An 18,869-nucleotide genomic window follows, 5' to 3' on the forward strand; every position below is an offset into this window, starting at 1 on the left:
ATACATTTGAGATGCTTTATTTGCAATATACATATAATGAGGTATAAATGTTAGTTTTTATCAAAGACTAGTCCTAAGTCAGTAATCCCATTTAGGCGTTTAAGCAACACATTATTTAATTTTTGCGGGTATATGATCTTGTTTTCTTTCCTATGATATGAAAGAATAACATATTTACCTATATTAAAGTATATTTTATTCTCTATTGACCATTGAAGGACACTATCCAAATCATTTTGTAATGCCGAAGAGTCAGCAAGACTTTATTTATCTTGTAAATTTTTAAGTCATTTGCAAACAATAAACCTGTCAATTTTTTAATAAAACTTTTGTAATAATATTAACAAATAATAAAAATAACAAGGGACCTAAATTGGAACCCTGAGGTATATCTGATGTTGGAATAAATGGCTGAGATTTATATCCTTAATATTCACTGAATGCTCTTTCTCACAAAGATATCCCTTAAAAAACTATAAAATTTTCATGTCATCCAAATTTGTATCTTAGTTTATCTAGTAATATTCCAGGATCTCTGTCAAAAGCTTTTTCAAAGTCATTTTATATAAAATCAAATGTAGCATTCATTAAACTGCTTAAAGTGGACTTGAGTCCACTTGAGTCCTTGACTAAGTCCAGTTGAGCAAGCCATTGATCAAAATCGGAAATGCTATTTTTCACTTTACTATATATTATTTTTGATAAAATCAGTTTAAATACTTTGGTAGGGGTAGAGAGTATCGCAATTGGCTAATAATTTTGTGTATTCAATTTGTTTCCTTTTTAAAAAACTGGACATATTCTGGCTTGTTTTCAGTAAGATGAAAAAATACTTTATTAGAAAAATACATTGAGTTGGGGATATGAATCGACTTTTTCTTGAAATTTAAAACGGTCCAAAACGACTTGGAATTAACACTTAAGTTATGTTGAATGGTAGATATGTAATTTTTGTATGCATTTGTTATTTCATTTTTAATTTCACTTCTTATGTTTTTAATTTGAAAGTATATTTTTTATATTAAGCCAAAGCACGTATTTTTTTGCAAAAGTTTTATTTTTGGGTATACATGAGTCTAGAATTTCATATAATTTATCATAAAAAAATTTGATGGCAGTATTAACGTCTATACACAACTAAAAACATCCAATCGCTTCGCTTAAAAATTTCATATAATATATAATTGCCTCTTTTAAAGTTATACTTAACATTATTATTTTGTAATTCTTTTATATGCTTCCTTTGCTGAAGTGAAACCGAAATATTTTATGTGAGATGAAAGGCATCTTCATTACCAGGGTAACATTACTTTTAGATACAATGCATTGCTCTTGGCCGACTACCATATTTAGTATTCGATTTTAAAAATTTGTTATATAATTTTACTGACTCACCTGAATAACTGATAGAACTTTGAACTAAAGGATCAGATCTTATTCAACAATCTATGCACCCCAAAGAGTACCCTTACAAAATACTCAAATATATATGAGCAAATGTATCATAAATTGCCCTTCAAAGGAAAAATAAGTAGTTGCAAGTAGTTTAGCTGTTCTATGAAAGGTTTATTGATTAAAAAGGCATATTACTGCCTAGAAGAGTTCTATAGAGATGTTTTATAATTCTTAAATATTTGATATAGATATTGTTTTTTTTTTTATTTTATTGGATCTTTGAACCTGCCTAGATTTTAAAGTTTATATATCATTGTCCATTATTATTAGGGTACATTTTTTTTTGGTTGACTATACAGTACTTTTGTTTCTTTTTACTGTCTCTGTGGCATTTTCTTTTTAACTGTATCATTATATTTTTCTTCTGTATTATAAAATTTTTTTCATTGTTTATAACTCGATGTTGAAAAACAATAAAGCATATTTGAGTTGATTTGATTCTAATATTCTGTAATTCAGTCTAATTAGTATTATTTTAATTCAATTGGAATATTGATATGTGTTACATTACTTGCTTTTCTTCTTTTTGACATATGATTTTCTTTCCATTTTTCTTTACATATAAAAACTATGGATATTTATAGGTCTGATGATGTTCTAGTTGGGCGATACATGCAACCTATGTTTTACATATATTTATCATGAAAAAGATTCAAGTCATTAATGTTAATCAAGAACAATAAGTATTGTTACTTAGTTTTACCATCAACCACAGTTAAATTTTTTGATAAAAAAATTTCTCTTATTAAGAGTCTTACTGCTGTTAATTCAATATTTTATAAAATTAAACATTTTGGGCACGTAACCCATATCTATAAACTAGGTTCATCATTTCTTGTTACAATACTGCAAAAAGGGTCTAGGTATTGCTTCAACCATCTAGCAACCCATATAATTAATTTAATATTTAAAATTCTTATAGTTAAAAAATTCCTTTATATTTCTTGCACAGAGTTAATCAATACTCATGGTTCTTGGAGCTAAGACTTCTAGCATACTATTTATTATTTAAAGATAAAAGCTCCTAAAATAGTTTATATTGCTTATTTAAAGCATAAATGTAAACTTAAATTATTTTTATTTCACAAAAGAGAGCATGTGGATACTTCAGGCATTAATACCAATAATAATAATTTGAATCAATGTTATACATTAATACTGCTTATACATCTTTAAAAAAATTTAATATATTTTTCTCTAATATATAATATATTGGTTATGGTTAACAAAAGTATGTATAAGTTGACTATAATATCTTTTGAAATTGAAAATCTGTTTTTGTAATAGATTTATTTATACTGGTTATTTTTCCATGAACATTTTCAACATCAACCAAATTGGGCGTTTGTATGTAGAAAAAATAAAGTAATGTTTAATTTCAGTCTTCAAAGAAGCGGAAACCTTCCACCCCTGATGAAACCATAACCGAAAAGAAAAGACCAAAAACTCAAGCGTCTACCTCCAACCAAGAATCAACATGTGAAGTAAGTATAGCAAATAAAGTACCAAACGTAAACTTAAATTTTATAAAAATTAAACTTTTAGAGGCGAGCAGGCACAGTAAACTACATAATACTGAGAAACTTCATGTGTCACTCTTTGCTAGAAGTAGATTTTACCCAAAATAACATTAGTATGGTAATTGGAAAAAATGGCAGCGGAAAAAGTGCTATTTTAACCTCTTTGATTGTCGGATTAGGAGGCAAGGCCAGTTTAACTAGTCGAGGAACGAGTGTAAAAGGTATATATCCAGAATTGGTTTGGATAGAAACTTTCTTCTTTCTGAACCAATTGAGTTTTAGAAATGATTTCAAAGCTCTAACTATTATAATTTTCAAATTCAATTTTGATTATTTGGCTGTATATCTAATGTCTTGTACATTTCAACATACAAATTAAATTTTAAAAAATTAAATCATTTATTAATTTAATTTAATCATTCAATTATCAAGCTAATTAAATTTTGTTATGAGTTTGAGCAAATGGTGCACAACTATATCATATTTAAATATTTATCCAGTTAGTTTTTATTGTTAAACTCTTAGTATTATGGTTATTAAGGTACATACAGAAATTAGGTTTTCTAGGTAACTAATATAATTACAATAGTAAACATAAACATTTTTGTATAATACAGTGCTTTCATTTCAAAACGATCCTTATAAATAACTTTCTTAAACATAAAAAAACACGTCAAATTAGATATACAGGGGGACGTTAATTATGCATTTACTGAAGTTCTGTCAATCACCTCCTCACCTCCAGCTAACCTCACTTTAATATGTCAAATGGGAACCCCCATCGTGTGATAGGTACATCGTAAGGAGCGTAAAATTCTCTATTCAACGGTACCAAAAAAAATTAAATCGGTAAATGTTTAAGCAAATAGTTAGCGAAAATGTCTAGAAATAATGAATATTTTATTTAAGCCAAACTTTGATATGTCAAATGGCTACCCCTGACTACCCCATGGTGTGATACATTATTTTAAAGGGCATTCATTATGCTATGAATGGTTGTAAAAAAAAATAAAATTGATTGACCAAGAAGCAATTAAAGTGTAAATCAGTAGGGTAGAAAAACAAATTTAATTAGTTTAATAAACTTATTTTATTAAATGTTCAAAATATGCGCCGTTATTAGCAAGACAATAAAAAAGCCTATTTTCAAACTCCTTACGAACATTGGCAAGGGTCTGCCCGCTAATTTCTCTGCATTCTTGAAATATTATATTTTTTAAATTCTCAATACTCTCAGGTGGGGTTTTATAAACTTTGTTTTTTATGTAGCCCCCAAGAAAAAAGTGTAGTGGGGTTAGGTCCGGAGACCGCGCAGGCCATTCGATTGCACCACGTCTGCCAATCCACTTTTCTCGAAAATTTTCATCAAGCCACTCTCGAACTACCAAAGTGTGCGGGAGCTCCATCCTGCTCAAAATGTATATTATTTTCATTCAATAATATAGCACCATATTGATCTACTTGATTTTCCATAGATTGGATGATGGAAGGGTATATTGCATTTTCTAAAAGGTTTAAATAAATTTCGCCAATCAAATTTTCTTTCAAAAAAAATGGCCCGATTATTTCATTCCCATAAATTCCTACCCAAACATTAATTTTTTGGGGATATATGTATGGCCTTCCTGAAAAACATGCGGATTTTCATTACCCCAGTATCTACAGTTATGTCTGTTCACCAGGCCATTTAAAAAAAAGGTCGATTCGTCACTGAAGCAAATGTTCTTCAATAAATGGGGATCGTCGTCAAAAATGTAAGGTATTGCAGTGTTTTTTTGTACCTATTAGGTAGGTTTCGCAAAAAATATAAGTGAAATAAATACACATACAAAGTTATAAGACTGCAAAGATTTTTGCGAAAAATTTGAAGACACTCTTTTTTCTCGCAAATAACGGTTAACATTCTTTACTTAAAAAAATTTACTTAAAATAATTTGCTTGAACTAAATGTACTGTTTGTTACCACACATTTTAACTTCTAAATTGCTTGTATTTTTTTTTTTTGATCTATTATAAAAAAGTGTAAGAATTTTAAAATGACACCTACACAATACCACACTAAAAGTATTCATTTAAAATACCAAAGTTTGGCGTTAATAAAATATTCATTATTTCTAGACATTTTCGCTAACTATTTGCTTAGACATTTACCGATTTCATTTTTTTGGTACCGTTGAATAGAGAATTTTACGCTGCTTACTATGTATGATGTATCACACTATGGGGGTTCCCATTTGACATATTAAAGTGAGGTTAGCTGGAGGTGAGGAGGTGATTGACAGAACTTCAGACAATGCATAATTAAACGTCCCCCTGTATATCTAATTTGACGTGTTTTTTTTTTTTTTTTTTTTTTTTTTTTTTAAGAAAGTTATTAAGGGTGGATCGTTTTGAAATGAAAGCACTATTGTATAAACATGTATGTAACAATTTAATTTTGGTAATATATGAATAATGAGTAATTTCTTATGTTTAAGATTTTGGAATGAATTTTCATTTTTATTCCAGATATTGATAGAACAGATAAGATTTCAAGGCTTTTGAAATAATTCTAAGTTGCTTACACACTTTTGCAGATATACTTTTCCAAATTGGAATAAATTGAAAAATTTGGCTTTTGGATTTTTTTTCTGGCATTTGAAATAATTTTTCAAAACTCCAGCCTTTTTTTGTTTTCTTTTGGCGATTAGTAATAGTGTTTATGCCTTCATTAAAAAATTAAATTATAAGCTACACACCTAATTAACACACACATGTAATTTTCTATTTTATTCCAAGCTTTGACAGGGAGTTGAATTTTTTTTTAGTTGTCGCAGTAATTTTTTGTTTTTAAGCGTACCTTCTTTTCTTAATTGACCTACCGCAGTTTCTAGTTCTATAGTCGATACATTTAAGAATAAACCATTTTTGGGGCAAGTCATGGCCCCAATGTATATCTATCTGAATATATCTTGATGTTGCTATTTTTGTTTTTTTAAATTTTTCTTTAATTCTACTTGTACCTTGTTTTAGGTTTTGTAAAAGTGGGAAAACCATCTTGCAACATTGAAATTCAATTATGCAACGAAGGCCCCATGGCATACCGACCAAGACTATTTGGAAACACTATAACAATTATAAGAAATATTTCCGCTGGGGGTGGAGGAAGCTACAAAATAAAATCTGCAGAAGGTGAAGTAATTTCGACATCGGCCAAGGAAGTCACGAATATTACCACGAATTTAAATATTCAAGTGGATAATCCTATTTGTGTTCTGACGCAGGATACCTCGAGGAACTTTTTGAGTAGCAACGACCCAAAAATCAAATTCATGTTATTTATGAAGGCTACTAAGTTGGACGTGCTTGAAACCGAGTATCGGACCATTTTGAGCAATAAAAATGAATGTTGCAGGATTTTGGATGATAAGAAAACTGTAAGTGATGAAATAATGACATTTATTTATTTATCAAATATGTGGGTAATTCAACCATCTACATATAATGCTATCATTCCAAAACAAACCACCCTTAATAACTTCTTAAAATAACAAAAGAACATGTCATTCTAGATTTACAGGGGGACGTTTAATTTTATATTTGACAAAGTTCTGTCAATCACCTCCTCACCTTGATATGTTAAATGGGAACCCCATCGTGTGACACATCATTATAAGCAGCATTAAAATGTCTATTCGACAGTGCCAAAACAAAAATAGTTCGGTTGACTTATAGTGTGATACATCGTTTTCAAGGGAATACAATCTACCCCGCAACGGTGTATAAAAAATTTAAGTTTTTACACACCTTTGTGTAAAAATGTAAGTCTTATAATCAGTAAGGGGGTAAAAAGGTGTTTAAAAAAACAATTTAATCAGTTCATAGAATCAATAATCAAGATGTTTTGAAATTCCTCACGAACATTGGCATGTGTTTGTTCCCTGATATCTCTACATTCACGAGTAATTCGATGCTTTAAATCATTAATATTTTCAGGTGGGATTATCATCTTTTCTTTTTAAATGCCCACAAAGAAAAAAAATCTAGTGGTGTTAAGTCTGGCGACCGTGCAGGCCATTCAATTGCACCACGTTTGCAAATTCACATCTCTGAAAACTGTTTATTAGGCTACTCTAGAATTGTCAAAGCGTAGTGCGGAGGAGCTCCATCTTGTTGGATATACAAATTATTTTCGTTTAGTATTCTAAAAAACTTGTATATATTGTATATATTGTATTTACGAGAAGGTTATATCTTTTATTAGCACACATTTTTGCTTACTATTCGCTTATTCGTCAACCGCTTTAATTTTTTTTTCGATTAGGTTAGATAGGAGATTGTATGCCCTTTAAAATGATATATCACACTTAGGGTAGCCATTTGAAAAACAAAAGTATGAGGTCGATAAAATATCCATTATTTCCAGGCATTTTTGGTCACTATTCGCTAGTACGCCTACCGATTTAATTTTTGTTGGCATTGTTGAATAGACATTTTAATGCTGCTTACATTAATATGTCACACGGTCAGGGTTCCATTCATTTATTCATTTATTAATCTATAATATAAAATGTCATAATATGTTATTTATTATTACGTTAGTATTAATAATCATTATGTAAATAATTATTAATATAGTTTTTAACTTTTAATAACATAAGGAACGACATATTTCAATTTAGTTTAAAACTCTATTTCTAACAATTAAGTAAGAGTCCAGTTAATAAAGAGATTAAAATAGTATGGAAGGCACAAAGAAGAAACAAAAGTTACACAAGAAAAGATAATACACCATTTTACAAGGCAATGTAAAATGGTGTATTATCAATATATCAAAACGCATCCTAATTATTTATTTAGATGGAAACTGTATGCATACCCAGAGTTTACATGCACTCTTGAATTGATTGGAATAAAATTAATTGGAATGAAATTTATAGATCATCTGAGCCTCCAAATGAATTTAATGCTAAACTAGTCAGTTTATTTGAGAAGATTTTCCATTGAAGATCATAAAACAAAAAAGAAATAGGACATGGGTGACAAAGGAAAAAGATAGAACAAATTAAAATTGACGCATAGTGAATGACGGGAATTGAAATGACAAGAGAAATTATCAGGGCGATATGGATCCGGATTAACTTAATAACTTTTATTGCACAATTGCTAGGAAAAAGTATATATTCTGATGCTGATCCTTTGTCATTTTTAAGGAATATGTCTGTACAAGATTCATTTTGTTTGTATCCCACTGACGTAAGCGAAATTAAAAAAAAAATCAATGAAAAACAAACACTCAGCAGGTATTGATGGCATTTAGTCAAGTTATTTATGAATCTTCCGATTTTGTGCTTGTAGAGTTATGTGTATAAGGGTGGTGACACTAATGATTCTTCCTGTTTTCGATGGATCTCAATGCTTCTAACTAGCAAAAATAATCGAAAAAATAGTCAAAATTAGAATGAACAACCAGTTTGGTTTTCAGGACGAAAAGAGTACTAGTGATGCAGTTTTTAGTCTTTTAGAGAAATTTTATTAAACAGGGGAGATATGGCTGCGGGGGTATTTTGTGATTTTTCCAAGGCCTTTGATTGTATGGATTACAAAATATTTCTGCAAAATCTGGCTTGCTATGGATGTAGAAGCTGTGCTTTGATATGGCGGCTTGAATAATGTCTAGCATTGAAAAGTTAGGAGAAGTCTTTTTTCCACAAATAAAATGCTAATCCTCTAATTTTAGCAGGGACGCATTTCGACAAGTGTTCTTGCCATCATCAGACTCTAAAATATATTGCAAATAGTTCAAAAAACATTTACGAACATGTTTTTCTGACAGATGATATAAAAAAATACAGACTAAAATTGTAAAATTGTAAAAAAACTTAAAGAGTTACTTAACACACACAGAAATCATAAACAATAACAAATAATACTTTACTGGTATATTGCACGACATCTAGTAAACAGTTAAAATTACAACAAAATTGAACAATCTCGGATTAGTAGATTTCTACTTAGTACTGGGAGCAAGTGAGAGAGTCGGACTGTATTGTTATAGGGTGTAAATAAATAAATAAATGTGTGTTAAATATGTTAATGAGTCAAATCAAATCTTAATGTTACTGTTAGGACTTAAAAAATTAAAGAAAGTGTTGCTCTCAAATTTGGGTTGCTCATTAACGCAAGTGTAAACCGGTGATTTGATGATGGCTTCATTTATTTCCAAGATTTCCAAAAGATCGCTTTGGTATCGGCTTCAGACCCGAACCTATGTCCAGCCTCAATAATATGATTAACGAAAGGAGAAGAGGTATTGGTTATAAATAAGTTTCTACTCTTTTCTATGAGTTTACTATGTTCTTTGATTCACGTCTCGATTTTCCTTCCGCTTTGTCCGATGTAGTCACGTCGAGAACATTTTTGTCATTGCAGTCAGGATGAGAACATTTTAGTCTGTAAACCCTAGATATGTGTGTGACGGGAATTTTATCTTTCGTGTTGACTAAACATTTAGACAAATTATTCGAAGTCCTAAAACAAACACGTAATCGCTCATTGCAGTCCCTCGACAAACTCTTGGCAACTTGATGAGATATGTTTCCAAAATATGATATGCTTCTGTAAACGACATCGGTTGTTTTATATATTTGTGGCTTATTTAAATGTTTGTTAAGATGTTTAAAATAAAGAGAATTTATTATTTTGTCAGAATAACCATTGTTCCGAGCAATTTGAAAAATTATATTAGGTTCCTTTTTATAGTGTTTTTGAGATAAAGCGATATTAAAAAGACGATAGAGTTAAATGCGGAAAACTTTTGATTAACTGAATGGTTTGAAAAAAAGAGTATAACGTTATCCGTGGCCGTTGGTTTTCTGTAAATTTTAAACTCGACTGGCAATAATATGCTTAAACAATTGAGCAACTATCATCAGTTACCAATGCCTCAAACAATTTCTAGATCGATGATGTTTTTGATATAGGGCGATAATTTTCAAGCTATGTTGTTTAACTATTTCCATATTTAAAAAATGGATGTTACATTAATTTTTCCAAAATCAGGCTATTCACTAGGGGCTAATAAAGTGTTAGAAGAGTAATAACTTAAAAGAGCCTTGCCAATGGGAAAGTGATTATTTATAGCAGTGAAATTTTTTACATAATTTATAATATGTCAAAAAACTGCTTGCAATGAACATTCCAATAAAGATTATATGACTTTGTTCAACTTAAAAGTCATATAAGCTTTTTTCTCGTATTGAAGATGATAGATAATGCTTAATATCGAAGTAATAAACCTTATCTGCCCGAATAAGCGGGCTCTGGAATTTATTTATTTTTTCAATTTTATAGTATTTTTTATAGTATCAGCTATATAATTGTTTTTAGATTAGTAAATTGGTCAAAGAGCTAAGACAGTTCAAGATTACACTTATCAATGGGTTTATCATTAAATGTATTAACACTCATTGCACATGATTGTAGCACTTTCATGCTTAAAAACTCAAAATCAACATTACATACACCAAATTTAGAGAAAGCCTGAAATGATTTCTGCCTTATCCTTATCTGAATTATTGAAAATTTGACTATAATATTTTAAACATTATCAAAAGAGAAATTAATGGATGTGTTTTCCCAACGACTAGAATAAGCACTCTTATCTATAAATTTCTAGTTCCGCCCAAGAATGTCCAATTCTTGCTACAAGCTTTATAAGAATTTGTGAAAATTAAATTAAAAATATAAAATATGAAAGAGCAAATTTATAATACTTACTCTTAGGTAAGGAATAATTGCTAAAATAGTTCCATTTCTTGGATAATATGTATAATGGTATTAACACTATATTCCCAAGAACCCAAGGTTTTATTTTCATATTTCATTTAAGTTCTTCTGGACAAAGAAATAAGAATAATACCATTTACGTTCGATGTTCTTGATATCAGTTATCTTTAAATTCTTGTTGTAATCAGATCTGCTTTTAAATTTAGTAAACGGCATACTATTTCAATAATGGGCCGCGCAAAACATTGTACTCCCGAAGAAAGGCGCTTAATAATTCAGGTACGAAGTGAAAATAAAAGTTACGCGTTTATTTTACGCAACGCTTTTAAAAGGTCACCTTGTTTAATTTCCAGAGTTTTAAAGGAGCAACATGTATAATATAACTATAAATAAACCGCCAGAAACTCGAGGTCATCCAAGAAAAACAACGGAATCTCTTGATTTGAAAACCATGGCACGTGAGGTACACAAAGACCCATTTTTGATATCTGTCGCAAGAAATTTAAAATTGAATATCAGTACAAGTACCATAAGGAGATGCCTGGAGGCAATGAATCTTTATGGGAGAGTTGCAAGAAGAGTACCCTTTCTCAGTAAAAAAAATGTTTAATAAAGAATTGCATTTGCTGGGCAAAATTTGGATCATACTAACTGGAAAAACATTATTTTTTCGGATGAAACAAAAATAAATTTATTTGGATCAGATGTAAGATGGAATAAAAATCAAGAATACGACATACCTTACGCACTGTGAAGCATTTCTCTTATAATGGTGTGGGTCCAGTTTTTCTTGTGGAAGAAACTATGACGAAAGAAATCTACTTAAACATTTTAGACACAGTTATGCAGAAGATAATATGCCTGTCACATGGGTTTACCAGCAAGACAGCGACCCAAAACACACTGCAAAGATCGTAAAGAAGTGGTTTATCAGAAAAAATGGTACACTTTTAAATTGGCGATCTCCGATTAAGAACCCGATTAAGAACTTTTGGAGAGAGCTAGTAGATCACCGTAGAAGTATGCCGAAAGTTAATTGACTCTATGCCTAGAAGATGTGCTGGCGTTTTGAAGAACAAAGGTCATGCTACGAAATACTATGGATTATCATATAAAATGTTTAGTTGTTTTTTGTAGAAAAAATATTTTTATTTTTTTACACTGATAAAAATATAAATATTCTGAATTTTATTGTTTTATTTTTTTTTAAATCAAATTGTTCGCCGTTAAACAAAATAACTGTTAAGTAAATAAAATACAACAATGAGTTTTTTTAAATTATGCATAAACAACTACTTTACTCTTATTTAACTGTATATGCGAAACTGATTGATATAATTCTGTATGATGATTTAAATAACTTTGAATTGTTTAAACTATAATTATAGTTATCATCAAATTTATCTAAAAGACTTTCTCCCTAAAAGTTTAATTACAAAACAGTTTTACCACCAACCAAAACTCTTTATTTTATTCTCGACACGTCTTCCGCTCGACTCGTGTTTTAATCTTCGGGAAATTATTGGAAAAGAGGCACCTCTCTTGGGCAAAAACAGTTTTAAGCCATTTTCAATTACATCTATAAATATTTTCAAGGACAGTAAATATTTAATACGAAAATTGGCAAGAAAACATGCCTCAACCAAAAGTGCCCTAACTTCCAAAATTTTACTATAGAATGGTGTTTTTCCCTTATATCTATCCCTTGAATTTGGCAACTGTTGGATCTTGATGGATAAAATAGCCTCTAACAGTTTGGTATGGAATTATTGGGACAGAAGACAGAGACGCTCTTTCTTGAGCAAAAAATCTTTTAAGCCATTTCGAAGAAATCCTATCGTGAGTGTAATGAGTGTGCATGCATTATCTTAAGGCAGCCATATATTTCTGTGTCCAGATTGTGTCTGTTAATATCTAAGGATAGGTGGATTAATCCAATGGATGGAGAAACTTACCTGATGGTTTTTGTTTGTCTTTTTGCGAAGAAAACGTCCGCTTCAGGACAACATCCAAGGACCTAGATGGTTCAGGGACGCACCTCAGGTGAATCGATGTACGTTTTTCATACTTGAACTTGATTCTCTGGAAAGTTAATGTTATGAAATTATGTTAATTATGTAAAAAAACTTTTAAAAGCTTTAATATTCTCCCGAGGATCCTAATATCATAAGCGAAACACGTGTCGTAATAATAAAATAATTTTTCGCAGTAGTAAAAGTGTTTTGTGATTTTAGTATTACATCAAAGTTCCCAATTATAGAACTCTAAAAAATTGTCTATTTTCAGGTGTTTCAAAAATCTAATATGCCCAACTTTGGGTATTCTTATACCAGATTTTGTTATTTCATTTTAGAATTTCATGAATCTGCAAGAAGAAATCAGAAGACTAAAACGTAAAATTGACGGCCACCAGTCAATAGTAAATCTAAAAGAGCGAAAGTTGGCTTTACAATGCGAAATGCTCTGGTCGGAAGTAAAAGACGTTGAAAAAGAGCTGGAGGAGGACCAAAAGAAACTGGAAAAAATGGTCAAGAAACTGGAGGATTTTCAGGCGAACAGCAACAAAAAAACCGTGGAAATCGAGGGGATCGAGAGCAAGATCAGGGAATACGAACGGCAACTGGCCGAGCTAAAAGACCAACTGGAAATCCAACAAAGGCCCCAAAACGATGTCAAAAGGATATTAGATGAGCTTCATACTGCTTATAATGAAGCCAAAGCAAGGAGGCAGGGCCTTAGTATCGAAATCAACTCGAAGATCAGTGATGTGGAGTATTTGCAGCAAGAAATAACCAATGCCAACGAGAATGTTTCGAAGGTAGAGCAGGAGAAAAAGGAACGGCTAGTGAAACTATCAAGGCTGCAAGAAAAAATTAAAAGTGTCGATGATCACTTGGAAACCGCGCGAAATGAGCTGTTTCAAATCAGAGGAGACGTGTCGAGGAAACAAGAGGATGAAGAGAGTTTGAGGGTTGAACTTACTCAAGCGGATCAAAAAATTTGTAAGTATAATAATCGATTTGAATACAGATAGAGTTGCCATCAACAAGTATCTATTTTCTATGATCTAAAGTCCCAATTATTCAAGTCGGTAATGTATCTATAAAACCAATTTTGAAAAATTTAATTAAATTTTTTGGCAAAATATGACTTATTAAAGCTAATTTTTTGAACTTTCGTTTTCTTTATTTTAAGTTTAACAGGATCGTTTCGGTTGGGAAGTATTTCCACATGTGTTATATTTAAAATAAATACAATGGAATTCCAAATGTCTATTTTACCAATGTCTACAGCTTTCAAAAACAAAATATAACTCTTTCTAAATATTAAATAGATATATAATCCACACATGAACTAAAAACTAAACAAATTGAGAGATTTTGAACAGTTATCTTTGTATTACGTCTCTTTTTATCAAATTTAACGGAAAAAATTGATTTAGCTCTTCTACATACACACGACTTTAATTCTTAATACCACTTCCAAACTTGTAGAAGGTTGCGGGGATGTATCTAATTTTTAAAAAGAGAAAGTCCAGTTTCATACAAAACTACAGACCGATATTAATTCTTTATGTAACTTTTTCAAGGAGATTAATTTACCATGAGTTTCGGTTTTCTGTAGATCAACATGAACTTTTTTTTTTAAGATTTTGCATTACAAAACTGTTTTCAACATGTCTGTACAGTTCTAAATGATAAAGGCCAATTAGATGTTGTCAACACACTGACTATTGATCTAGCAAAGTGTTTCATGAAATTAATTTTTCATCTTGCTCAGTAAACTATTTACACTTGCTTATAAAATTGCATCAGTCCTAACTCATTGCTCCGGAGCAATATATGAACATTGATGGATTTAGATCTCTCGTAGTTTTTATACAAAAGGTTATTTTATTTGGCAATGACCTCTTGAATGATATTCTTTGTGATTTGATTTATGCTGATGATTTAATTTTTTTTTTGGATTAACGTCGACGGTCGTTCTTTCCTGCAAAAGAATCTTAACTGTGTTCTCGATTGGTGTCGTGAAAACAAACTTAGTTTGATAGATCAGAATGCTCTGTTATGCCTTATGTTAGATGCCTAAAATTATGAAATTAATAATGTTTTCCTTCAAGAAAAAATCTGAAATTCTGATCTGGCATGTATTTGCCAGCGTTGTCCACGTTTGTTTAACATTTTGAGCAAACTATTTCAAAAGATTCTAGGATTATAGGATTTGTAAGCAGGAATTGTCGCTTATTCAAAAATTCTTCAATGATTACCCAATCATTCTTCAAGTATAAAGCTTTTATTTTATAGCTTTATTAGACCGAGACTACGAAGTATGGTTAAATAGTTTGGAATCTTGATTATCAGTGACACATGATCACTTCAGAAGCAATTCTTCGGGTTCGAGTCGGAACGGTTTCTTCAAGTATCTAATTTACTGGGAAGCCACGTCGCAGGGGTTTTCTATGGAATCTTCTGAATAAAAAAAATTGATGTTCCTTTTCTTTTGTCATAGCTGTTTTTTCACGTGACGTCCAGGCTAGGCACATATATTCGGTCTTTATCGATATATATCATTTTATTGACCGGGCTTAAATATTGTGTTGCAAGATTTATTCTATGTTAAGGGTAGATACTGCAGCTACGTCCCTTTTTTTAATATTTTTTACTAATTTATTCAGCAGATACTACATTCATACATTATAAAATAACAACTATTTAACTGCTGAAAATACCCAATGCACAATGGTATTTTAAAAATACTGTGTGTGCATATCCTATTTATCCAAATTAATTAATTAAAAAAAGAAAACAATAAAAAAATATATAAAAAATGCAAAATTTAGCAATAAAATAAAATTAATTAAGTTAGGGGAAAAAAGCAGAATGAAGAAGAAGAAGAAGCAGTACTATGTGTATCATATTAACCAACGTTATTATTCAATATCATGTCGTGGATTTTACTTTTAATTTTGTTATAGGGCTTATTTCTGAGTTCTGCGGGAAGTTGATTATAGATTTTTGCTGAGGTATATGTTAAAGTTTTTTTTACATTTAGTCTTTGTAGGCTTTGGGATAGTTACATTTTTATTTAAAGCTTGTCTACTGTTCTCATTAGGAGATATAAAATGCAAGTAGTGCGGATTCTTACACAGGAGCCTAACGACAGCTTTCAATTTGATTTACTTGCAACAATTTAGTTTCCTCAAATAAAATATCCGAAGAACATAATTTTGCGTTGTTTAACATTACCTTCAGAACATATTTTTGGATAATCACAAGAGGTTACAGGATGGTCTTACTTGTTCCGCTCCATGCTGTTATGCAGTAGTTTACCACCTAAATATTTAACGTTTGTATATCTTTTTTATTTGGTGGGTGGAAGAACATTCAGTTATGCCACAAACGTTTTCGTGCAATGCGATCGCTTTTATTGTGCTAGATGTCCTTCAATATACAGAAAACCATAAACTGCTTGACTTTTCCGAGTTTAGTGTTAAATAATTTAAACCAAGTCAAGTTTTGATTTTTTTCATGGAAAATGCCGCAACAGTCTTTACATCCTTCCAAGGCTTTGCCTTAATCATTATTGCGGTATCATCTGCAAAACACACCATGCCGACATTAGATAACAACTGCAGTAACTTATTAACACATACAGAGAACATTACCGGTCCGAGGAGGCTTTCTGACACATCCATTTATTTTGGCGCTTTGTGTTCTTTGGTTAAAGTTTCAAACAGGTTATAAAGGATCCCTCGAATCCCAATATTTTCCAGTTTTTTTAGTAGAATACCGTGTGTCACAGTGTCCAACGCTTTGCTAAAGTTCAAAAAAGTCGCCATGCACCCCTCGCTACAGTTAAAACACTTTCTAGAGGTTCTATAATTATACTATCTGTTCTGTAATTGTATATTGACTTATAGGAATTATTTTACAGAAGACATAGGACTGTGACTTAATTTTTTCTACGTTCTCATTTGTTCTCGCTTTGTGCAGCGCTAATTAGAAATACGTATTGAGTATCTGGTGGTATATTATGTCATTTTTGTATGTATATTAAATTTTATATAATAATTTAATATATTATATTTTTATTTTTACTGAGTCTATTATTTTGTAATAATATTTATTGAATTGAGACTGTGCTAGCTCTTGGAAAATAAACATTTTATTTGAAAATATGTATTTATAAAAAAGAACAAAGAAAATGGTCCGGGAGCCCGTGAAACATATGACCACGTCAATTCAAAAAGTAAGTGAATGATAAAAAACGATAAGCTTTTACTCAGTGAGCGCGAAACCCTTTTGCTTCAAAACCAAATCGATGGTAATTTTTTGCACTTAATTTTTGTCATTAAGTCATGAAAAATCGTCGGAATTTCATGATTTGTGAAGAGCTTTAGGTTTTGCAGTATGTTCAACTAATAACCAAATAGCTCAAAAATCGTTCGCTGCAAGCCGACAGCTGTTACAAAATATTTTTTTGCTCCCCACCTCATCGTAAGTGGAGAAGCTGAGCTCACCTGAGCTAGTCATTTGAACCTTCTGAGGTTGAAGCAGAATTTAAAAAGACTTTAAAAATTATCGATTCAAGGATTTTTTGATTATTCAATTACAGTTCTGCAGATAGAAAACATGCAGAAATACCCAGAAAAAGAATTATATTAAATGGTCAAAGTATAAGAAACATTCAGAAGATTCAGAAATCACATTACGTCGTACAATTTTGTGGTTGTATTTATGTACGAACAATTGTATTCTACATTTTACATAGTTATGTCATTTAATGTGACGTTCGGTACAAAGGAATTTGGTCAAGAATAACGAATTAATAATTAAAATATTAATGAAAACGCAGCACATGGAAAATGTTTGGTTCTGCTATCCAAAGTTTACATAATCAATTTTCAACAATCAATCGTTCACGTAGTAAAAAAAGTACAAATGTGTTTCAAAAAACAGTTACTTGTAATATGTATTATAATTATATAATATAATATAAATATTTATATTATAATATGTGTATAAAAATATTTAATATGCACAGCCCGAAATGACATTTTTTTAAATGTATATCACAACAAAAATTCGTTTATTCCAAGTCCCTTGAAGTATTTCTGACTCAGTCATTGCTGTTATATATGTTTCTCTGTCTCTCTCATGTTAGATTCCGGATTGAACATTTCCTGACTCGCAAAATAATATGTATCTCGCGAATAGTAACAAAAAAACATACTATCTATGGGATGCACCCAATAATAAGGAACAAGCATGCTGGCATTTGAGCTAGGAAATCACATTTATCAAATATGTAAGATTACCGTAGTTTCAAACAGATATTTGGTGCATAAGAGTTGCATAAGGTAAAGGCAGACTCATGTGAGCTGAGCTTCTCCGCTTATAACCAGATGGGATACGGGGTAAAATTGTGCAAATTCATTCTCATTCAAAAGCTCAAACTCTCCAGCAATCATGAAATTCACATGACATTCACATGATTTTTTTTACTTTAAAAATTAATTGCAAAAAAATGCCACAGATTTCAGCTTGCAGCAAAGGGGTTTTATATTAAACGACTAAAACCATATGATTTTTTCATCACTCACTCTTAGCATATAACGAGGTCACATAAATGTCATGGGCTAAAACGTTTAGTACTGTTAATGATATTTCTGAGGTAACAGATTTTATAGTAAAAAGGTTTGATGGATATAAGCCATTGGCGGTTTTCCTGGACCTATGAGGCGCGTTCAATGCTGGTGAACTGAAGACAAATTGCAAAATGTAATAATTCATTTAGTCAACCTCAAATGGTGGAGTGTTGTCTCACACGGTAAAGTGTTGGGTCTAATTCTTTTTTTTTTTTGTATATGTCAATACTCTAACTTTTAACAGCAAGTTATGCAGTAAAAAAACGTGAAAAAACAATGTGCTTTGCAGATGACACTGCTATTTAAGTTCGAGATCAGACATTGCCTGGTGCTTTTGAAAAGCACTGGAGGAGGCATTGACAAGACTTATACACCTGTTTTTTCTAATTCCAATCTTTTAACTCTTAACACTAAAAAAACTTAATTTATTGCGTTTGGTATGTCGAGTAGAAAATGCCTACCAGATGGGAATAGGCTTT

The 18,869-nt window shown here is 30.8% G+C and overlaps 3 protein-coding genes across 7 annotated transcripts in view; all 3 read left to right on the forward strand.

Moving 5' to 3' along the window:
• The window catches only part of LOC126747854 (proteasomal ubiquitin receptor ADRM1 homolog), a 421,821-nt gene that overhangs the window by 185,043 nt on the left and 217,909 nt on the right, over window positions 1–18,869 (forward strand). The window lies entirely within an intron of this gene.
• Window positions 1–18,869, forward strand: part of LOC126747911 (ER membrane protein complex subunit 7 homolog) — a 325,016-nt gene that overhangs the window by 73,987 nt on the left and 232,160 nt on the right. The gene's annotated exons all lie outside the window — the stretch shown is intronic.
• Window positions 1–18,869, forward strand: part of LOC126747800 (structural maintenance of chromosomes protein 6) — an 83,812-nt gene that overhangs the window by 22,269 nt on the left and 42,674 nt on the right. For both annotated transcript variants that reach the window (XM_050456624.1, XM_050456635.1), the window contains exons 2-5: window positions 2,838–2,939; window positions 3,001–3,196; window positions 5,988–6,391; window positions 13,096–13,744. In XM_050456624.1, coding sequence (XP_050312581.1) covers window positions 2,838–2,939; window positions 3,001–3,196; window positions 5,988–6,391; window positions 13,096–13,744 — 1,351 coding nt within the window. The remainder of the gene's footprint in view (window positions 1–2,837; window positions 2,940–3,000; window positions 3,197–5,987; window positions 6,392–13,095; window positions 13,745–18,869) is intronic.

The sequence above is a fragment of the Anthonomus grandis genome, chromosome 2 (assembly GCF_022605725.1).
Source record: "Anthonomus grandis grandis chromosome 2, icAntGran1.3, whole genome shotgun sequence".
NCBI classification, from domain to species: domain Eukaryota; kingdom Metazoa; phylum Arthropoda; class Insecta; order Coleoptera; family Curculionidae; genus Anthonomus; species Anthonomus grandis.